Here is a 23704-nt window from a genome sequence, read left to right as displayed (position 1 = left end):
GTTCTCTCCCAGTTGCCTTAGGCTTCATGAGGGATAGCAGCTGAATTTTGTTACATGGTTCCCTAGTAAATATTGACAAAGAGTGATCAGCCAGACAACAGTAACAGAGAAACCAGGAACACACTACAGATTTATTTCTCCACCCAAAAGAATTCCAGGTGATCAGGAGGAGGAGCACTCTGACAATCTGAAGACCTCCTCTCCCCTATACTACCCCATTATTTTTCTATACAGCCTACTTCCTCAACCACCAGAGCAGAAGCACTGGGATCTGTAACATAAGAATGTCCATACTGGGTCAGACCAAAGGTCCATCTAGCCCAGTATCCTGTCTTCCAACAGTGACCAATGCTAGGTGCCCCAGAGGGAATGAAGAGAACAGGTAATCATCAAGTGATCCATCCCCTGTTGCCCATTCCCATCTGCCTTACCACAGACCATTTGTGTGGTTCCTATGGTTACATCCAGGACAAAGGTCAGGGACTACAGGAACTGAAACAGGATTCTTTTACCTTTTTGAGCTGTGAAGCCAGTCAGGCTAGGCTGCACCATAACGACCATTTTGTGGTTCAATTAATCTGTTGTAGGAAATGACTTTATTGCGTAAACCTGTCATTTTGCTTCTGGTAGTTGCACTGTTTCCTAATGTGCCATAGCAGCATAAATAGGGTTGCATTTGATTTGTAATTTCAGTTCCATAGTAGAGATTGGAATTTGCTAAACTGTTGGGCATATGAATTTAACTGAGCATTCCAGATTTACCAATTGCTTTCTTTAGAACACATTCATATTTTTTCATTTTAAATTAATGGTAATAAGGAAAACTTCAACACATATAGCTGAATCCAAATGGTTTACCTACTCATTAGTGTAGCACTCCTGTAATACCCCTGTTTTGTGTTTTTCTTATTCTGATTAACTTACCTAGCTGTGAATTGTTGGTTGGTGTCTCATCTGTATAAAAATATAAAAATGGAGCTATTATATTTTAGAGACATCAATATCTGCATCCTCTGCACTCCCACTAAAACCAGACAAAAATAAAGTTAGGACTATCCTAAAACTCAGCAACTGTGTTGGAAATGGTGGCTTGTCACAATCAATGTCTCTGATCAAGTCAGGATAGGAACATTAACTATAAGAAACTTCCTAATTTTTACTGTGAGGATATTGGTCTTATGCACCGCTTACTACGCTGCAAAAAAAAAAAAAATCTTTATTCAAGGTCCAGTTATGTTAACGTGTTGCTAATTCTCTTATGTCCCATTTCATAAAAATATGACCAAAACAATGCAGCAGGAACTACTTCTTCTCACCATTTGCTGTATTAGGGGGAAGGATCTTTGCAATGGTGGAGGTACTTTATCTTCGTTTCTTCAAGGAAATCTGTGACTACAAAGCATTAGAAAACTTCTCTTCCTTCACACAAACTTTTTTCTTAACAGGAGCACAGAAGGATGAGTTTACGTTTTTAGGGATGCATTTAAGTTTTTTCCCTAATTTTCACTTACTCCCCATTGTCAGTCTTGAAACTAAATATCTTATCTTTGTTTGTTTTTGCTTTTCTGTTTGTAAGCCTCAATCACAGCTCAAAAGTATATTTATTTCAAGGTCCTGACTTGTATTTATTTTTAACTAGGGCTACGTCCTCACTATGGGGGGGGGCTCGATTTAAGATACGCAAATTCAGCTACGCGAATAGCGTAGCTGAATTCGACGTATCTGAGCCGACTTACCCCGCTGTCAGGATGGCGGCAAATCGACCTCCGCGGCTCCCCCATTGACGGCGCTTACTCCTACCTCCGCTGGTGGAGTACAAGCGTCGATTCGGGGATCGATTGTCGCGTCCTGACGAGACGCAATAATTCAATCCCCGAGAGATCGATTTCTACCTGCCGATTCAGGCGGGTAGTGTAGACGTAGCCTAGGACATACAACGGCTACCATTATTTTTAACACTTTTGCCTTCACAAGTAGATAACTATTTTGTTTCCGTACGCAGAGAGAAAACCATGTATTTTGTCTAAAATGACTTATTATAGATAAACAAACAAGTGCAAGGTCTCTGTGAAAGGGCACAGTGTTAGAATAGCTTAAAACATACATGAGTGAGACAGGATTGCTGCTGCTTGTGACTATCTAGGTTTCTATATGGCTCCTCATAACCGTAATACCTGACAGCCCTACAATCATTAATAGATTTTAGCCTCAAGGTAGGGAAGTACCATTCCCCACATTTCACAAAAGGGGAACTGAGGCACAAGGTAGATTGAGTTGCCCAAAGTCATGCTGGAAACTTGTGGCAGTCAGGAACTGAACCCAGGCCTCCCAAGTCATAGTCCAGTGCTTCATAGACCCAACTATCTTTCCTACCTGTGCAACCTAAAAGCCAGAAATAAAAGTAAAATTGTCCTCTATATATTCCATAACATGTTTGAATTCCAGTTCTGAAATAGACGACAATTGCAAAATGATTATTTAAGAACATAAGAATGGCCATACTGGGTCAGAACAAAGGTCCATCCAGCCCAGTATCCTGTCTACTGACAGTGGCCAATGCCAGGTGCCCTAGAGGGAGTGAACCTAACAGGTAATGATCAAGTGATCTCTCTCCTGCCATCCATCTCCAGCCTCTGACAAACAGAGGCTAGGGACACCATTCCTTACCCATCCTGACTAATAGCCATTAATGGACTTAACGTCCATGAATTTATCTAGTTCTCTTTTAAACCCTGTTATAGTCCTAGCCTTCACAACCTCCTCAGGCAAGGAGTTCCACAGGTTGACTGCGCTGTGTGAAGAACTTCCTTTTATTTGTTTTAAACCTGTTGCCCATTAATTTCATTTGGTGGCCCCTAGTTCTCATATTATGGGAACAAATAAATAACTTTTCCTTATTCACTTTCTCCACACCACTCATGATTTTATATATCTCTACCATATCCCCCCTTAGTCTCCTCTATTTCCCCTTTTCATATCTATTCATGGCTAAACTAGAGCTAAGCAAAGAATTTTCAACAATCATGTATTTAAAGAATTTAGCCACCTCTTCTGCTCATGGAATATCCATGAACTTTTTGTGGTTTACTTGAAGGTATTCAATATCCAAAGGCAACTGATTAATATTTTTCTATTTTTGTAAACTCTATAGATTGATCCCAAATATTTGAAATTTGAGCTGTATTGCTTATGACTGCTCAGATAAATCCTGCCATCTTGTTTCTATTCCCTGATTGAATGATCAAATAACTGCAAATCTGAAATTCAGTTTCCTGATGCTTGCAACTCTGAAATTAGTTTTCCCCAGATATTTTTAAACTAAGTGAACGTTCATGAAAAGTGAACTCAAAAGGGCCATGAGCATGGCTGAAGTAAATGCCTGATCTACTTCAAATATGTGCAGAATTTTTTGGCATTATTCATCCAATTCTACTAAAAAAAACCTTTTCTAACCAGGCACATACAAAAAAAACTGAATGCATTCTCAATTCTCTATGGGCAAATTTCTCTTCTTGCATATGTCCATGCATCCACCACTGCATAGTAATTCTTTTCCCTCTATGGAATCACATTCTGCTCTCAGTTTCATTGGTTTCAATCCAGACTGACTCCACTGAAACCATTGACCCAATGACAGTTACTTACATGCATCTGACAGCAGAATTTGGCTCAAAATATTTTATCTTTACTAGTTACCACAGGTATTCACAAAATTAATGCTTCTCAGAAATTCCAAGATGTATTTGAAACACTTTAAAATTCTAGGAGAACGGAAATCAGTGGAATTACACTCTGGATAGGTATCAGTTTAAGTGAGAACAGAATCTGGGCAATCGCCTTTAAATTGAAAACCTGAACTATTTGCCTCAGGCTCTCTTTACAGCTGAAAGCTGAGCAAAAAGTATATTACCAACGCAAGTCATAGTTAATGTCATTAAAGTTACATCTACACTGCAAAAAAATGGTGTGTTCTTTACTCGGCTTATCTAAATTGGGTTAAAATAGCAGTGAATGCACAGCCACTTGGGTTTTAACTCAGGTTAGCAGCCCTATAGGCTTTAATTCAAACTTTTAAAGTGAGTTAAGAGCTAAGTTCCTGTGTCTTCACTGCTAACTTAAATCAAGTGAGCTAACCCTAGTTAAGAACACACCATTTTTTGCAGTGTAGACATACCCTAAGATGGAAGTGGAAGAGCCAGGCAAGTAGTAGTCAGTGTTAGAGTGGGTGTTCATTAGCTTCTAAACAATTTTTCCCATTTTGTGGCTTTCCCATCTTGAGCTGTGATTTTAAGCAAAATGAATCAGGCTCATTTTTTTCTTAGTTAGATGGGTGCACCTTCCATTATCTTCAATGAAGGCTGAATCTGTATGACCAACAAGAATTTAGCCTGTTGAGTTTAGGTGTTTAAGGTGGCCTCAGACAAATGCACATAATCCACAATGACTTCATTAAGTGTTTTGAGTGCATATATGACCAAAACAATTGGCTCAGAACTTTTACATGAAAGTTTAGTCTAGCAGTAGGAATAGACCCAAATAAGTTAGCTGGGTTTTTTATTTGAGTCACTGCAAACTCTTATTAAACAGCAAAGCATTTCCTCATGTTTTTTAAATTCCTGCAATATACAGAAAGGTTTGAGAATTCCTACCGCTCCTTGTAATGATGGGGCCAGCAGAGATTACAGCATTTCCAGAGGTGCTCTGAGCGCTCCAAGTTGTTCTCCTAACAGCATCTCTTCTTTCTCTGTTACTGCAAATCTGAGCGGTTAATCAAAACAATCACAGTTTCAGAGTGGAGTAGAATTATTGCCTTCCTGTGCTTCCATTTTTAATGCCAGCTCTTTTAAAAGTGATACTACAATTTTATTTCTTGTATGCATTCAATTACTTTGCAATAAAAAGAGATGCAATATCCCCTAAGAGTGCATGTTGTAAATGATTGGCTTCCAGTTGTATTTTGCCTCATTCATTTATGGAACTGCATTGCTCTCATGTACAATATCCATATTACAGTATAATAAACTTTTCAGTAATTAATTTACCAAGGCTTTGTTCATAGCCCCCATCCCAGCTGATGTTTATGTGCTAGACTAGGGACATACAAGATATGACAGTTGAGATCCTAGAAAACCCTTTAAGTTGTTTGTTTTTTTTAAGGGCAGCTATGTTGGATTACTCATATTCTGAACAATAGCATGAAGTTGGGTTGAAATTTTATTATTAGTTTTCATATTAGAATAGTCTCACATTGGAGTGTCTGTAATCCATCCTTAATTCACCCTCCTCTCTTTCCCATTCACCATGGACACACATATCTTAGGGATGCAAACCATGCTGAGATCTAAAATCAATCATTCCAATTTGACTCTTTTCATGCTTCATGTTTCAGGCCCTGATTCAGCAATGCACTCAAGCACATTCTTAACTTTAAGAACATGCTTTAAGTTCTTTCCTAAATTGGGCCTTAGATGAGTAAATTTTTATATGGTTTTTCTATCAAACATTTTTAGAGGTCATGAAAGCTGATGGACAGAGCTGTGTGGGAACCAGAATTTCCATTTCATGGGAAATTCTGCAATTTCAAAATTTGTTTAATTCCAAATTGCAATGAAAACAAAGAACTTTAAAATTTCCCACAAAACAAAATTTTTTAAAAAATCATATCAGAACGTTTTCTTTTGATCAAATAGTTTTGTTTCCATTTCAACTTTTCATTTTTCTATTATAAAAAATGTCTAAATGAAATGTTTTCAACAATAAAAATCAAAATGGTCATTTCTATAAAATGTCAAACAGATAGTTCTGACCTTATCAAAATTCCCCACTCACACATTTTTTTTCCTGAAATAAAATTTCATCAAAATAGACATATTCCCACGGGAAGTTTGAGTTTCAGTGGCATTTTCTGATGGAAAAAATGATCTATCAGAATATTTTTGACCAGTTCTACTGCCAGGTGAGGGGTATCAAAGACTCAAACTCTACCCACTAAATAGGTATAGCAGGGGGAAGTGATCATGCAACATTTCCCCAAACACTCTATGAATGTTCTTCAACTTTGTTTTGTGGGGATCACATCTAGAAATGAGCGGATAGGTCAGTCTAAGGCTCAAACTTATTCTCTATCCTTGAGCTTTCTATTGATGTCATTCCCAAGACACACTTATGGTTTCTTGTGATGCAAATAACCTTTTTCTAGGAGCTATACTGAGACCACCAGCTCATTTTTCATAAACTATCTGAATGGCTTTCTGACAGTGGTCACCTTTGGTCTCTATCATCCGAGGCATGATTTGACCCAGAGACCTAAAGGTGAACACTCCTTATGCCAAGCCCAATTCCCCGAGCTTTACAGTTCCCAGTGTTACGTCACACAATGGTGATGACATTGAAATGCCGCTCTTCATTTGTTGCATTCACATTCTCTAGAGACAGATGAAAAGTTCAAATTCTAGGTGCTGTCTTCATCTGCACAACCCAGATGCCCTCCACCTCCCCTATCCATCTGCAAATTACAGGTGTAGAATGGTCCTACAGTTCTGCTTCTGGCACAGCACAGATTCATAAAGATTATTGACAGAGCCCCCCTCAAAACTTACAGGTACAAGAAAGGGACAGTCATCCGTTCTGCACAGCTTTGTCACACAATGGAGGAAGACTGTAGACATCTTCTGGTTCTTGTGCTTCACAAAGCGGAACACCTCAAAGGAAAACCGGCCCATCTGGCTCTTGCCATTCTCAATTACAGTGGTCTGTGGGTCCTTGTCACAGCTAATTGTTATAAAAGATTAAAACTGGGATGACCATGTGTACCTCTGATTTATAGCCCCTAACTGAGAATAAGGGACTATAAGTAACAAGATCAACGCTTAAGATCTGTGCAAAACAAGACAGCACCATGATGTCCAAAATGGGCAGCTATGAGAGTCTCATGTGTGCTATAGTAGGTCAAGTGCTGAGATGGCATGGCAGGGAGCACTGCTCAGATGCACAGGCAGGCAGAGAATGACAATGAACAAAAGGTTCAGAGTCAGAATTACTCTTAGAAACATTAAAAAGGATCTGTGTTCAAGAATGCCACGTCTCCAATATTTTCTTTAGGTGATTCACTTGCCTTAGACTGTCTGGAACACACAGGATGTGAGATAACTAGCCCTGATCCTGCAGTGTTTACACCCGTTGACATTAGTGGGAGTTATGCCAGAGCACAATTTTGTCCCATTGCTTTTGCATTCTTAGCTAATGCAGATAGGGACCCAACAATACTGACAATTGGAAATCAAGTCTGCTTGACATTGTATGTATAAGGGCACTCTGTCACAAACTGACCTGGCCCTTTAAGAGGGTTTAAGCTGAACCTGTGCCAGATTTGGCCTGCCTCCCTAGGTGGAGGCAATAAATCCAGTCACCTGACAAGGAGTCAGGTGACTAGGAGATGGGCCTGCTGGTGGGGGATGAAAAGAGGAGTCTTGGGACAAGAAAGAAGGCAACTGGTGGTGGCTGCTGAAAGGAGGGCCACTGTTGAAGAGCCCCACAAAGGGTATGTATGTATATATGTCTCTCTCTCACACACTTCTTTAAAGCAGTATTGAATTGTGTATTTTGCAACATCAAAACCAAAACTAAGGTAGCTCAGCTCCAGGTTCCATTTAAATTCAAATCTACAAATAATTATGAGACCTGAAACAAAAAGTTGTCAGGTAAGCTAATTTATATAGATAAGCACCTCTGAAGGAAGGTAGCAGCTCCATCAAGAGCCACTGATCTGATTTAATCTGTGGTGTTGCTGAGACACCAAGCTGCTCTTTGCTAGCCTTTTTAAGGTCCCAGTTCAGGAAGTGATTGCCATTCAGGACAGCACTTAAGCTTGTGCTTAAGCACCTTCCTGAATCAGCACCTTAGACATGTCAGATGGTTATCATCTACCCATAGGACATCCTCCCACTTGCTTGCATTAAAATAAACGTTAATACATACCCACTGAAATTTGAGTAGAAGGCCCCTGGTATGTGCACACAAAATGACTATTTCTACATCTACATTGGTGCACACAATTTTCATGCCTGTGCACACTTACCCAATATTTATGTTCACAAATAGCTAGGTAAGTGACTAATAAGTTATTTACGAGCTTAGACATTGGGCCTTCCTTAAAAACCTCATGCCCGTCAAGAAATGTAGCATCACGCCATCATACAGAGGCTCATAATTGCACTCTTAAAAGGAGGGCATTTACATACAAATGCTGGATTTGCAAAGTACCTACCTAAAGAAGAGATCGTATCGAAGCTCATCATTGGGATTACCAGATGGAGTGGTGTAACAATAGTCCATCAAAACATTCCATCTACATGAGAAGCAAGATAATTGTCAGAGAAAAAGATTTAAAAAAACCTGAGGTACAAGTTGATAGTACTAGCTGATGAACTGAACCTACACAGTTGTGTACAATTATGAGCCATGTGTAGAATCCCTGCATTCTCACTGAGACCATTCTATGTCAGCATAATAGTTTTTATTTTTCTGCATTACTTACATAACTGCACAGTGTATGAATGATACAATTCAACCAACATGATTTTACACCCATCTGTTCCACAGTAAAGAAGCTGTTACAAATCAGTGGCCACATAGCACTTCAATGGGTATCACTTTGCTGCACATCATCTCCACTAAGAATTTCATGGCAGCATTGGACAGGATTTACATCCTCATAAAAACAGCCATACTAGGTCAGACGAATAGTCCATCTAGCCCAGTATCCTGTCTTACAACAGTGGCCAATGCCAGGTGCTTCAGAGGGAAAGAACAGAACAGGTAATCATCAAGTGATCCATCCCCTGTCGCCTATTCCCAGCTTCCGGCAAACAGAGGCTAGGGACACTTCAGAGCATGGTTTTGCATCCCTGCCCATCCTGGCTATTAGCCACTGATGGACGTACCCTCCAGGAACTTACCTAGTTCTTTTTTTAACCCTGATATAGTCTCGGCCTTCACAACATCCTTTGGCAAAGAGTTTGAAAGGCTGGCTGTGCGTTGTGTGAAGAAATACTTCCTTTTCTTTGTTTTAAACCTGCTGCCTATTAATTTCATTGGGTGACCCCCTAGTTCTTGTGTTATGAGAAGGAGTAAATAACACTTCCTTATTTACTTTCTCCACACCAGTCATGATTTTACAGACCTCTATCATATCCCTCCTTAGTCGTCTCTTTTCCAAGTTGAAAAGTCCCAGTCTTTTTAATCTCTCCTCATACGGAAGCTGTTCCATACCCCTAATCATTTTTGTTGCCCTTTTCTGTACCTTTTCCAATTCCAATATATCTTTTTTGAGATGTGATGACCACATCTGCACTCGGTATTCAAGATGTGGGCATACGATGGATTTATATAGTGGCATTATGATATTTTCTGTCTTGTTATCTATCTCTTTCCTAATGATTCCAAACATTCTGTTCGATTTTTTGACTGCCGCTGCACACTGAGTGGATGTTTTCAGAGAATTATCCACAATGACTCCAAGATCTCTTTCTTCAGTGCGTAACAGCTAATTTAGACCCCCGTCATTTTGTATGTTGTTGAGATTATGTTTTCCAATGTGTATTACTTTGCATTTATCAACACTGAATTTCATCTGCCATTTTGTTGCCTAGTCACCCAGTTTTGTGAGATCCTTTTGTAACTCCTTGCAATCCATCTTGACTAGTTTTATATCATCTGAAAATTTTGTCACCTCACCGTTTACCCCTTTTTCCAGACCATTTATGAATCTGTTGAATAGGACTGTTCCCAGTACAGACCCCTGGGGGACACCACTATTTACCTCTCTCCATTCTGGAAACTGACCATTTATTCCTACCCTTTTGTTTCCTTTGTTTCCTCCTCTTACAAAAGCCCCAGACTCCCTCCCTTGAGCTCAAGGAGAATCTTTGTTGATGATTACCAATAAAAGGCCTGTGACACATAACAAAACAGATCTGATTCCGTCCAACAGAGGGAAGTGATTCACCATTTCATTACTTGTAAATAGGCTTGGAAGTATTAGATTTTTATCAGTAAACATGGATTTCACCGTACAGACACAAATCTACAAAAAACATTTCCATCGATAATCCTCAAAATGTACAGGTAGAAAAAGTAAGAAAATGCTTGAGAACTTATTAGAGTTTGATGTAAGGATATTTACTTTATATATTTTGACATGATGTTGATAGTTTGTATTTTAACAGTTATAAAGATTTAACTTTTTGAATCTCAATGTGTACTGTCATTAAATAATTGACTCTCCTATTGTCTGACACTCCCGTAGTTTTCACACCTGTAAAAATTTAAATTAATAAAAAGCAATGCTTGAAAATAATCAGTTATCTATCAAAATTATTTTTAAAAAAATCAAATTCTACCAAGCCTCAATATAAAAGACTGTCCAAAAAAAAAAGAGCCATACAGAATTATAAATTTACATGGTGATTGATGCTGCTCAAGAGCTGCAAAAATTAGAAAGGGAAGAAACAACATCTTTTACTGTACCTGCCATCTAGGTTGGTTGCTCGCACTGCTGCATATATTTTTGTTTTCAAAGGTAAACCTATACTGGGGATAACCAGCAGCTGGCTGTAGGTTGAGTCCTGGAAAAACAAACACACAGTTGCTGTAACACAATGGCAATACCAACACCATGCAACACAAAAGCTTTTTCGGTCAGTTGGTTTAATGGAAACAGCAGTGCTATCAAGTTTCGCACAGTTCAAGTTTTCCCTCAGATGATTAGAACAGATGTTTTGCTCTCCACAATGCAGCTTTAGTGGGAAATGACACGTTAAAAGTGTTGGGTAACAAACAAAGAATGTATTAAAAAAATGATTTCCTTTCAGAAGCTCCATTACCAAACTAGTGTAAGTGTGTGTACAGAGAGAGAGAGAGAGAATCACAGCTTGTACAATGTTGTAAAATGAATGTGGTGTGTCAGACTGTGACAGGGTGCTGTTAGCAGTTATAAACTGAGCTCTTTGGAAGCCAGCACCCTGGTCACTTAGAACACCCAGGGCACTGGGTATAGTTAGAGTAGAAGGGACTTAGGTCGTTTGGATTTGGAAGGGTAAAAGGGATCACTTGCACCTGTAGAGAGCCTGATGAGCTAATGAAGTAATTAGCTCACCAGCTGGGTACTCCTGAGAAGAAATCAAGCCGTGTAAATAGTTGAGACAGGGAGCAGGAAGGGAGCATAATTCTCACCATGTTGTGATGTACCTGGAGTATAAACAATCAAAGACACTTGGTGGATGTACCCTGGTGCTCTGTGTATGCTGCTAAATTCACAAAGAGGGCCTACCAGCCAGGATTTCCAGGAGCTGAAGTAGGAACCCGTTCACAAAGACATAATTTAGCAATACAAAACGCACTTAGGGGGGACATCATTTAATATATTGCAGATGAGCATTAGAAAGAAGGGATTGGTGGGAGAGGTTCAGCATATGGGAGAAAGATCTCTAGTGGGAGATGAGGATATCCAAGACTCAGTCCACATTTTCAAAAAGTCCTGCCTTGCACAAGCTGTGTCACAATAAAACCAGGATGGTGTAGCAGACACCAGAAAGTTTGGAAAATATTAAATTAAATGTGCAAAGCATGTGATTTTTTCTAATGGAATGAAAAACAGAATTTATAACTTTCTATATACTTCACCCCTATGGAAGTGTCCTTTAGAATATTAAAGAGAAGGAGAGAAAACTGGCTATAGAACTTTTAAACCAGGCGGTAGAATTTGATAGCAGGGGTGTACTTCTCTGTTAAATTTGTAGGTTGGTTAAGAGAATCTGTAGAAAAGATCTCACTCTTATTATGTCCTACAGATTTTTAGAGCAATTTCTATAGATCGCTATTGGTTTAGGCTGAGATTTTCAAAGGAGCCTAAAGACAGATCTTGTACTGCAATTGGGAGGGGCGACTGCAACACGTATAGCTAAATTTGATCACGCTATCTTGCTAAATATAGCTGCAGCAGCAGAGACCGTAGCATGGGCTAGTTGCCTGAGTATTTACCCAGGGACTAAGAAGGGATTGTACTTGGGCAGCTAGCCTGTGGCACTGCCTGTGCTGCCATGACAACAGTGCTATTTTTAGCAAACTAATTGGAGCAAAGCTAACTCAATACCTGAGCTACACATGCTGCAGTCACACCCAAAGATTTACACATGGGTATCTAAATCCCTTAGGCTCCTTTGAAAATCCAAACCTTAATCCCTATTAATCTCTTTAGGTCTTTTCCATAATGGGTAGCTTTGTGCTTGCGTCCAGAAATTTTGCAGATGGATTCACACACGGCAAAGGCACAAAGTAGCACAACAGAACCAGGGCCGGCTCTAGGTTTTTTGCCGCCCCAAGCAAAAAAATGTTTGGCTGCCCCCCACCCCAGCTCTGGGCTACCCCCCCCACCCCCCTCCCGCCCCCCCCCCCCCCCCCCCCCCCTGCCACCTCAGCCATGGGCTCTCCCCCGCCAACTGTACCCTCCTTCTGCCTCAGCCCTGGGTCACTGGTAACTCGCTCCCAGGGCGGGTCATTGATCAGGAATTTTAGATGTGCACAGAACACAGACAGGATTGGTTCCCATATGGTTACAGAACTCTAGTAAAGTGGAACAGTTTTCAGCTTGTGTGATTGGAGGATATCTGGATGCATATAATAAGACTGTCCTCCATAAATGAGGAAAAGTTAAGATGCCTTTATTATTCTTTTCTTCCACTCTTTGTTTCTATGGGGAATTTGCCAGTGCAATATCACTGTCTTCCTTTTAAACAAATAAAACTAAAAAAAAAAAAAAAATGGCAATGGCTGTTGAAAATAGCAATTCCAGTCCTAATAACCACTGGGAAGCATTTCTTGCTCAATTTTATCCTACTTTTTCTACAGCAAGTTACAGTGGATCAGTATATTTGATTTGGGAGAAATGAAGTAACAGCTGCCCAAATTGAGCTTGAGCACTCCTGAATTTTGAGGGTGTTCAAATCTGGAAGGCAGGTGCTAGATTCCCTTTCTGAATATTAGTTAAATCTGGAAAAGAAAAGTCAATTTCTGCTTCCATGGCTCAGACGCGGAAATCCTCCTACGTGCCTGGTTCTGTATCTAAAGCTGCCCAGGTCCAGAGCCTCCCCTCCCTTACTTTTCATTTTAAATTCGAGTGGGATCCACGTACCTCCCTTGCTAGGCTTCAGATAGAGAGGTGCACTGTCCATTTAGTCCACCCAATTTTTCTTTGGGGGCTGCAAGGTGAGGTCACACCAGTATCCCTAATCCAGTCTGGGGATGTCTTCAGAAGGGGATAGCTGGGCCAAAGCCTTCTACTCCTTGGGCACACTTGTTCCCAGGGCCACCCCGCTCTAGCAGTGAGCTCTCCATTCACAGCAAGCTGCAGCATGAGGTTTCAGCTACCTCACTCCCTCCCCCTCCCTTTCCTGTTGATAGCAGCCAAGGGAATGCTGGGAAATGTAGTTCTTTCCCTGCTCCAGGGCTGGCTCTATAGGCAGGGAGCTAACCAAGGAACTACAGCTCCCAGGGCACCCTGTTGGTTCTCAGCTCCCATGATGGATCCTGCCGCCCCTGCAAATGGGCTGTCCCAAGCACCTGCTTGCTTTGCTGGTGCCTAGAGCCGCCCCTGAACAGAACAAATGAAAACATCAACAAGTCGGGGGGGAGGGAGAGAGGGATTTGAGGATAAGGAGTATAAACATTAGAGAAATAAGTGACAAAAAACAAACAGCCTGTCTAAAGCGTTCAAACATAGGTGTCTGAACGTAGGCACCTAAAAAGTAGCTTGATTTTCACGGTCACAGAGTCTTTGGGTGCTACAAATGCACCACACCTTTGACAACCAGGACTCTTATATACTTAAATATGGCTTTAAATGTCTGGTTTTAGGGTCTGCATTTGTAAATGTTGGTCTTTAATAACAGGAGCAAAATATACTGTATAGATCATCTATGTACAAGTGCCTAAAAATAGTTACAATTGCTAAGATTATCTTAATACTTTTGTTTGGTTGCTTTTTCGTGCTTCTGTGAATTGCAGGATTTCTTCTAGGAGCATCTCACAAGATCAAAACCCAGAGTAAATTACCAATGATTTCATTCTTAATTACTTAAATACCTTGGATCTGACCTTATTGATCAGGCCCTTTAAGTTTGGGCACTTCATTTGGGGCATATTCTGGCATGATATTAATTCATGATATTATTCTCTCACTGCAGAAACTATGAATGGCTCTTCCTATCCACTATTCAATTCCTGTAGTTTTGAGGAAGTTGGCTCTCTTGCCTTTTGACTACACATTTATTTAAAAATGAGAGAAATATAATCTTCATTCTAACACATTTTAATCTGTTTTTAAGAACTCAGCTCTGCAAAATGACAAACTTATAAACATGAATTTAAAAAAAATGCCTTTGGAAAATGTCCTGTTACAATATTTATAGCTCATTATATTCCAAGAAAAAAGCACCGACTTTTAAATCAGTTGCATGAATTATAACTCAGCATCACGATGACATGAATAATAAAGCGGGAAAAAAACAGATTCATAATTTACAAAAATGTTGCTTGATAGATTGAAAAATTGATATTTAAATCAGGTATTTATAATGTATGAATAAAAATTTTAATCAACAAAAAAGATTTCAGGGATTAATGTTGCTGTTATAAATAGAAGTCCGCACATTTTTTTACGTTTTACTGTCGTTGTCCATATTTACATAATAAAAGTTTATACCGTGATGTATATTCAAACCCAATTATCTGAAAAAGTATGAGAGAAGTGTCAGCAGCCAAAAGCTGTTATTAAAAATATTAACCCGTGCAGTATCCAAAGTACATGCAATAAAGCACCTGTATGGATGTATAGATTGGGGCGAAATCCTGCATACTTCACTCCTATTTAAAATGGTCAACATACTTGGACAAGGCTTGAATCTATATATGTTTGTGAGAAATTTAACATATCAATATTGTTATAAGATCATATTTAGAATAGATATAATATGCAGGTACAATATGCAATAGATATGAATTCTAGTGCATCATTTATTATAATTTGTACTGCGATAGGGTCTGGAGGCCCTAATTGTTGATCAGGACCCCATTGCGCTAGGCACTGTGCAAACGCAGAATAAAAGAAGAGAGATGGTAGGTCATTCAGGGCAGACACTAAGAAGAGAGACAATAGGTACATTCCAAAAAAAAAAAAAAAAGGACAAGCACAAGGTAATAATTAGATGAATGACAACTGTATGAAAGGCCTGCTTCCCTTCCGGGGAAAATAGAACATAATATACACATAAGGAGCTTAATTCTGCTCTGTCAATGAGAGTTGCAGCCATGTAATTCAGAGAATATTACATATAAATTGTTTACTAATTTTATACTTACATTGTAAAGCAGCAAACTCAGAGTGCTGATAAATGTCCCATTGTTCTCTTTTACAGAAATAGCAGCTGATGACCTAAAAGAGATTTAGAAACCAGAAACTGCTTAAGGGTTTTGTTTGTTTGTTTGTTTTTGCTTGTGTTTTCCTATTTCAGTTCTTGAGACACATCATAAGGAGTGATTTTTTTAAGGTTTGTGTTAGAAGCTTCTGAAAATAGGAATTTATAGTGGAGACAATGACAGGACCTTAACTATACTGGAAGTAATGGAGGCTATTAAAAACATGAATCAGGCAAATAATTAGCAGAAAGGCAAAATGGCATAAAAGAACCAGTTCTCCATGATGTAGTGTGTCTGCTCATGGAAAATGTGTTTCCTTGTACTACATATTCACAGATTACCCAACACAAAAAAATTATATTGCATGGGAAATTTAAAATGTGTATGCAGGTACTATTCAGTCATAAAACCACATGGATTTAGAAGGCAAATTTTTACACTAGTCAGGCAACAAATTACAGTAGCTTTTGGTAAATTATTTTATTATACAGATCCTCTAGTAAACTTTTCTTCTTTCTTCAGTCTCCCCTTTCACCCTGCCACTTCTTCCCACAATCTTGGTTTTACTTTTTTCACCATCAGTACAAGAGCACGATTTTTATGGAGATAAATGTTGGGGTGTGCAGATGCATGGAGACAGATACCCTGACCCTTATACATATAAATATATATGAATGAATGAAAAGCATACTTACGAAGCCAATTGTGTATTGTTGACCAAGTATTCCAATGGGTAGCTACAGCTAAATTTGTACAGAAGCCCTGGTAAGTAGCTGATGATCGTTGGTGGATCTGGCGTATCTATGTAACCTGAAACGTTACCTATCTGTACCACTGATACATTCCCATATGCATTGATGCCTGGAACGGAGGATACCTATTGAGGAAGGTATGAAAACAGACATTACCCGAAGGTTAAGCACATAAAAAGAGAGAGAGAAAGAAAGAAAAATACAAACACATTGAAAAATTCTGCCAGTTTGAGCCCAATTCAACCTTGGTGTAACTTCATTCAGTACACCAGGGATGAATTGGGCTTACTAAATCAGATTCTGTTTTCTATTTTACCTGCAGAGCCTGTAGTCAATTGGGATTACAGGGGTCTGACTGAATGCAAAATATGGCTCACCATAGCACCTAAAACACAGATCTGGAATGTCCTGAGGTCCCATGAATAATTTTTCAGATGGGCATTTTCTCTGACCATTCCTGATGAATTCCCATGGATCACTGGGGGGGGGGGGAGCTGAAGAAGCAGTTCTTTTCAGTTTGAAAGGTAACAAAATATGGGAGCTTTTAATACTTGAAAATGAAGTTATTTTACAAAGAATCCCACTCACTGAAATGATGCGTGGCCACTACTGGTATGTTGGCTTGTGAAGGATTCCAAATCACATAATAGATGATGGAAATGGGAGAGTTATAGTATTTTTAAAGTGATATTAATGAGACAGTAAAGCAATTCAAGCCGAACAATTGAATTTCTGGTCAATGCTTGTGTCTGTCTGTACAGAGATGCATATCTATATATGATAAATTACTCACACAAAAACTAAGTTAAAAGAATGCCAATGCTGCAAATCCAAGCACTCAATATTTAGACAATGCCACAATTAAAGTTGCCTGTGTAACCTTAATTCAGCCCCCTGGCATGTCTGCATTATGACTGATTTGCTCAACATCACATAAGTATGTAGTTGACACAGAAATAGTACCCAGCTCTCCTGGGTCCCCATCCAATGCCTTCAAAACACAAGTGAACATCCTTTCTCTTCCTGCAACCCACTGATTCATTCACCATGTATCCCATGTACTATGTGAGTTAATGGTCATGTGGAGAAAATAGTATGTGAATATGTAATTTTATAATGCATGTACACAACAGGGTCACATCGAGGTTGCATGAGATTAATTGTGGCGTTACCTAACTGTTGCTTGATTTTGCATTGTTTTGATGTGGTTTTTGTATGTAATCTCCTATATTTTTAAAAAAGAAAAACTGGGGAAAAAACAGGAATTCATCAAATCATGCTGCCCACTGCACACCTGGGTAGTTCATCAGGGTTTGAACCCAGGACCTTTAGATTCATAGCACAACTTGATTTCTTGAACTAAAGGAAAACCTGATAGCAATAGTAGGCTCTTATTCCCTGTACATTTTGCCAGTGGTGTACATAACCATTTGCTAGACAGCAGAAAAATGTTGGGAATCCAGATTCCTAGGTTCTGTTCCTGGCTCTGGAGGAGAGAGTGGCCTAGAGGTTACAGACAGTACAGCCTAGCACACAAATGTCACACATTAATTCTGAAAGCTGGCATGGTTAAGAGGATGTCAAGGGAGTCTACCGCATTAGAGTTCTGCGTTCTATTCCCAACCTTTCTAGAAGTACAGCCTCTCAATTACACCATCTGTAAAATGACGGATGCCTGCCTCCCTCATGAAGTAGAGGTATGAGTCTTGCTTAGCAATAAGGGCTATGAAATGTGTGGTATATTAACACCTGTGACTGGAAGAGCTAAGATCAGTATTCATGGTCTCTTCTTGACTCACAGCCCAGCACTCCTAAGCCATAGGGGTTGCGGGTGGTGGGTTGCTATTGTTCCCCCCCCCCAAGCTGTTTCTTTGTCTTTGCACATAGGGCTACACATAGGGAGCCCTGCAGGGCGTGAGCGCACATTCAGAGAATTTGCTATATAGGGAGCTCCAAAGGGAATGAGAGCCTGCACAGAGCAATCGGAATGTTCGGAGATTTTAACAGCAAATTTCTAACACGCTCTATGAACATGTCAAAATGGCAATTTTCAGAGGCTTATAATTTTGCCCAATCTGGGTAATTTTCATGGGGACAGCAAAATACATTTATCTGACCCTAGAGCTATCTGCCAAATTTCAAGGCCTTGCTCCAAACTATGGAGGGGGTAGAGCTCTTTTTAAAAAATAAAAAAGCCACACAGTTTAGGGTTTTCTTAGCATTGGCAACACTACCCATTTTTCCTAACCTTACCCTTGGAAACAACTGAACTATTTTTGCTGAACCTTTAAAAAGAAAATTCAGTCTGAGACAGAGAATGTACATAGAAAGTTTCAGCCCGAACACTTTGGCAAACTTATAAGCAACTGAAAACAGGGACATATAACAGAAAGTACTAGGAGAACTTAAGTTTAAGTGTCATTACCAACTCTGGCTATAAATGGCAACCTGGCAAAATATTATAAATTGTTATTCTTTTGTAAATTACTCAATAAAGATTTTGGCATCTTCAGTGACCCAGACCATCCCTGTGTGTGTCAGAAACCCCCACCTTACATCTGAAAGCATACTGCAGAGATTCTACCTATAGCGAAAAGTTGAACAACAATTCTTAAAGGATAAAAGGAAATTCAAGTCTAAAATCTGGGCTTGCCCCACAGATTGAGGCATTGTTGGATACAACAGTTTAGAAGACTGAGGGCCTGATTCTGCTCTCATTCACACTGGTGTAAATTAGAAGTAACTCCATTAAAGTTAATTAAATTACAGCGCTGCAAAAAAGGTACCAGAATCTTGCCTTAAGTGACAATCTGAGTATAACAAATCTGCGGCTGTCTGCACACAGCCAGATATCATAGCTGTCATTTATGCTGCATAGCATATCAAGTCTAAGATGTTTGGCTCTAGAAACACAAGTATTTACCCCTTCCGCTAAAAGAGAATCTCAACTAGTTGTTAGCACTATTAAGGCTTCCATCCTTCTGCTGACCAACCACTACAGAGCAACATAAATCAGACATTTGAGCAGGTCTTACACCATCCAGCAGAAGTTGTGGTACATACACTCGCAGTATATTAAATAAGAATTAGAGCTGAGTGAGAATCTGAATTTCCTTCCTGTGGGAAATTCCGACGTTTCAAAGTTTATTTTTGTCCTGAAATCGGATGAAAAATTCAAATATTGAAATGAGAAGTTCTAAAAACATTTGATTCAGAAATGGCAAAGCATTTGTTTCAGGTCAATTCAGCATTACACAACATTTCCCAGGGGTGGTGCCTCTTGGGAGCTGTAGTTCAGATACCTGATGTCTCCATTCTCCACTCAGGGTCAGCATTCCTGGCCAGATTACATCTCACATGATAAACCTGCAGACACGTTACTCCCATGATGCACCATGCCACTCAGAGGGCAGACTATGTTGTGCCATGGGAAATGTAGTTAAGTCAGGGAGCTTGAACTACAATTCTCATGAAAAACCAACCCAAATAAAATATTTGTTTCATTTTTCCAGATGGAAATTTGGAAAACTTACACAAAATTGAACCATTCCTGCAGAAAGTTTTGATTGTGAAGAAACTGCATTTTCCAGTGAAAAAGCCTTTTGAAGGAAAATTCCCAACTAGCTCTATAAGAATAAAGTTGTTGTCTACCAGTATATCCTAGTCCTTGGCTTCTTATTAGCACTCAAATTGACGAGCTGTCCATTTCTTTCAAAAAGCAAATTTTTGTGTAGTGAACTATTTTACTAAGTGTATAAGACTGTTTCAGAGGTTTTTGTAAAGGATACAATGCTGGAGTACCCCCCACACTCTATTCCAGGCACTACTAGCGATTATACAATCTGTCGGTGATCTTGCCTTACCACTAGAGTGCTTCCACAGGACTCCAAAGTGCTGAGATTGATGATGAAAATGACCACTGCTGGAAAGGTGTTGTTATTTATAAACCCCTTGCAGTGAGCGTCCCCATGTTTCCCATTCAGGGCCAGATCAGTTTCAGAATAACCAGAAAAAAGAACTGTGCAAAAATTAATCTTCATAGTAATTGCCTGTACTCCACAGTAGACACTGATATCTCGTTCAGCTGTAAGGAAAATACAGGAAAAGCAAATGTCAGAACTGGGATTTCATTTGACAACTATATAGGAATGCTAGGATGACTCCTACGTCAGCTAGTCTGGTTATATTCTACAGATCTATCAAATCACTCTTCATACTATTGTCAGAGGGTTTGATCCGTATTGTGTTATCAGGTAAAAACCTCACTAATCTGTTCTTTAACTAGGCTGATGAAGAATCAGAACTAAAATACTTGGCAATATAATCTACCATGGAATTTAAGTGATTACCCAAAATCTCACCATTAAATAAATCATAATCTCATTGATAAACTGAGAGAATGCCAAGGGATACAAATGGGCAAAGGGTTAAATGTATAGGGCCTGATCCTGAAGCCTTTATTTTTTGTGGAACACCATTGTGCTAGGCATTGTATAAACACATTTGTAATTCCCACTGATTTCAATAGAAATTCAGGGAGCTGAATTCTGCCCTCCATTGCAACTGTACAACTCTCATAGAAGCTGAGAGTGCTTATCTAAGGCAGGATAGAGTCCACTTCAGGTGCCAAGTAAAGGCTCAAACAGGACAGTTAAAGGACTGAAGTGCAATCAACAGTTTAAAGAGTAATTCATTATGACTGTTCTGAAGCTTTCCTTTTTAAGAACACTCAGCGTTAGCATTAATACAAATCAGTTGGCTTGTGAGAGATAGTGATCAATACAGTGAAGTATGTTGGAGATTTACCATATTGCACATTGTAACACCTCGAATACAAACCAACTAGAAAATGGCAATTAGAGCTAGTCACATCTTTCTGTTCCAAACATTTTTAGATGAAGAATGGCCTTGTGTTTGAAAGTCCTGAAGACTCTTGTGATCTTCAGTGAAAAAAATGTACACATCACAACAGGCTTGAGCAGCAGTTCTCAAACTTTTGTACTGGTAACCCCTTTCACATAGCAAGCCTCTGAGTGCAACCTCCCCTTATAAATTAAAACCACTGTTTTACATATTTAAATACTGGAGGCAAAGCGGGGTTGGGGTGGAGGCTGACATCTCGCAACCCCCCCATGTAATGAACTCATGACCCCCTGAGGGGTCCCAACTCCCAGTTTGAGAACCCCTGGGCTAGAGGAACAAGTGATAGTTATGTTTAGCTTCAGTGCAAGATAATGTAGCTTTTGTCTTCAGACGCATTCCTGACTGCACACTATTAAACATTTTTTTCAATGCTCTACAAAGAGACATTTTCCAGCATGTTAAATGCAGGCATTACTCCTTTAAACAACAACTAGTTTATTGCATTTGCTTAATGATTTAGTGCTATTAAAAATGGCAGAACAACTTCAGTCAATACTATACCATTACGACTGCTCAAATAAATTGTTGTGCTGCATTTGCCACAGCAGAACGTAATGAATCTCCATTACAATGCACTGGCTCTTCCCCATGCAACAGAAACCCAGGCAATTTCATTTAGATAGCCTTAATAGTGAGACAAGGTGGGTGTCTAATATCCTGGGATCAGCACAGCTACAGCAACACTACATGCAGCCTTAAATGGTGGCATTAAAGAAAAAATAATCAAATACAGTACATAACAGGCCAAACTCTGTCCTGCTCTACACATTAGACATTACGCACTGGGCAGAAATGGGTGTGGGAGGCAAGTAGGAGGAGTTGGACTGACTTGGGCTCGGATTTTCCTCACACGTAAGCTTATGCAATTCTGTTGAGTTCCGTGGAATTACTCCCCAATTGACAAAGGTATGAGAAAAATCAGGCCCTTTGCCTTCAGTAGATACAGGTGCCAAGTCACTCATTCCAGTTATGTGTTAAGGAGGAGGGGGCAGCAGGAAAAGAGGACATAGCAACAGGAATGTGCCGTTAAGTTTATCCTGCAGTGTTACCACCAGCCAAATGTAAATGCAAAATAAAAGTGTTCACCCTCACTCCTACCAACTTTTGAAGTGTGCTTTTACTTTACCTTTAAAGTCATTTTCAAATCTCCCACTGACTTTAAGAGGAGCAGTGCCCTAGCTCTGTTAATTATATATTTATTACCTCTGGATTATATTATAACAATCTGGCCTTTCCCAATACCAAGTTTTTCCCTGTCACTGTACCTAGGGTTACTCTTGTATAATTTTCCCATTCTGCAACACAAAAACAGAGGACAGATGTTAGAGATGAGTCTGAACCCAGAGGCAAATACCCCTACCACCTCTCCCTGAATGCTCTAATTCAGGCTCGTTTCTACTGAATTTATGACACTGAACACTAGTAATTTACATGTGTGGGCTTAATTTACAAATTTTTCACACTCCCACTGCAACATGCATGTCCTTTGTGTTATTCATAAACAACAGGAGCAGAGAGAAAGGATGGTCTAGTGGTGCTAGCCTGGGACTTGGGAGACCTGCATTCAAGTCCCTGTTCTGCCACAGACTTCCCGTGTGACCTTGGGAAAGTTATTTAGTCTCTGTGCCTCAGTCCCCCAGCTATACAATGGGGATAATAGCACTGTCTTTCCTCACAGGAGTGTTTGTTGGATAAATACATTGAAGACTGCAAAGTGCTCAGATACTGTGTACTGAGGGGCATATATATTCATAGATATAGATTCAGAACAGTATGACCCACATCCAGGAAGATTCTTAGCTCAATTTTATTCAGGCACACTTCCATATGCTGCCAAAAGTTTGCCTTAGAACCAACTGAATTAAAAGTAGACTAAGGAAGCTAGTTGGAACACTTCAGACGCCATAAAATTTAATCAAAATATTCGGCTTTGACAAAGCCAGAACATTTTGAAGAGATTATCTGTTTTGATGAAGTTTTCATCAAGATGGTTTTTGAGGTCTACTGCTCTCTGGTCATTTCTGAGAAGAGAGAGAGAGAGAAACATCTAAATTGAAAATTTGAGCCTTTCAACCAGACATGCCAACCCCGGGTTAAAAACGCAGAAATTGGGCTTGTTTTTGGCTTAATTGGCTTGTGAGTTGCTTGTTGGCTAGTTTTTGGCTTGTAGCTTGTTTGGCTTGTAGCTTGCTGCTTGTTGTAGCTTGTTGCTTCTTCTTTTTGTTTTTTTTATCGGTTCCCGGCAAGCAAGGGCAAGGGGGGGCAAGCAGGGGCAAAGGGGGGAGAGAGTCAGGGCTGCACAGCGGGCCCACCACCGTCCCAGACTGCATGCAGCGGAGACCTCCTCGCCGGTCACATAGAGTGTTGGGGTTCTTAGGGATTGGCTTGTTTTGGCATTGTTTTGAAATGGGATTAGCTTGATATTTGGCTTATTGTGAAAGTCGGGGTGCTTATTTACCGCGTGAAAGTTGGCAACTGTGCTTTCAACCCAAAGACAGCTGTTTAGTCTGAGAGCACATGTAATTCCGTGGGCACAGGGGAGGCTCCAGGCACCAGCG

General features: G+C 39.7%; 1 protein-coding gene across 1 annotated transcript in view; it reads right to left on the bottom strand.

Annotated features, from left to right (window-relative positions):
* ZPLD1 (zona pellucida like domain containing 1) overlaps positions 1-23704 on the bottom strand; it is a 35877-nt gene that overhangs the window by 603 nt on the left and 11570 nt on the right. The window contains exons 2-9 of the mRNA XM_026659052.1: positions 20087-20307; positions 16167-16348; positions 15415-15487; positions 10528-10625; positions 8267-8347; positions 6600-6771; positions 4650-4758; positions 925-954 (exon numbers count right to left, since the gene is read on the bottom strand). Coding sequence (XP_026514837.1) covers positions 925-954; positions 4650-4758; positions 6600-6771; positions 8267-8347; positions 10528-10625; positions 15415-15487; positions 16167-16348; positions 20087-20307 — 966 coding nt within the window. The remainder of the gene's footprint in view (positions 1-924; positions 955-4649; positions 4759-6599; positions 6772-8266; positions 8348-10527; positions 10626-15414; positions 15488-16166; positions 16349-20086; positions 20308-23704) is intronic.

Source organism: Terrapene carolina, unplaced genomic scaffold (assembly GCF_002925995.2).
Source record: "Terrapene carolina triunguis isolate 2854851 unplaced genomic scaffold, T_m_triunguis-2.0 Scaffold558, whole genome shotgun sequence".
In the NCBI taxonomy this organism is placed as follows: domain Eukaryota; kingdom Metazoa; phylum Chordata; order Testudines; family Emydidae; genus Terrapene; species Terrapene triunguis.
The sequence above is the reverse complement of the archived record's forward strand: the minus strand, read 5'-3'. Positions and strand labels throughout refer to the sequence as shown.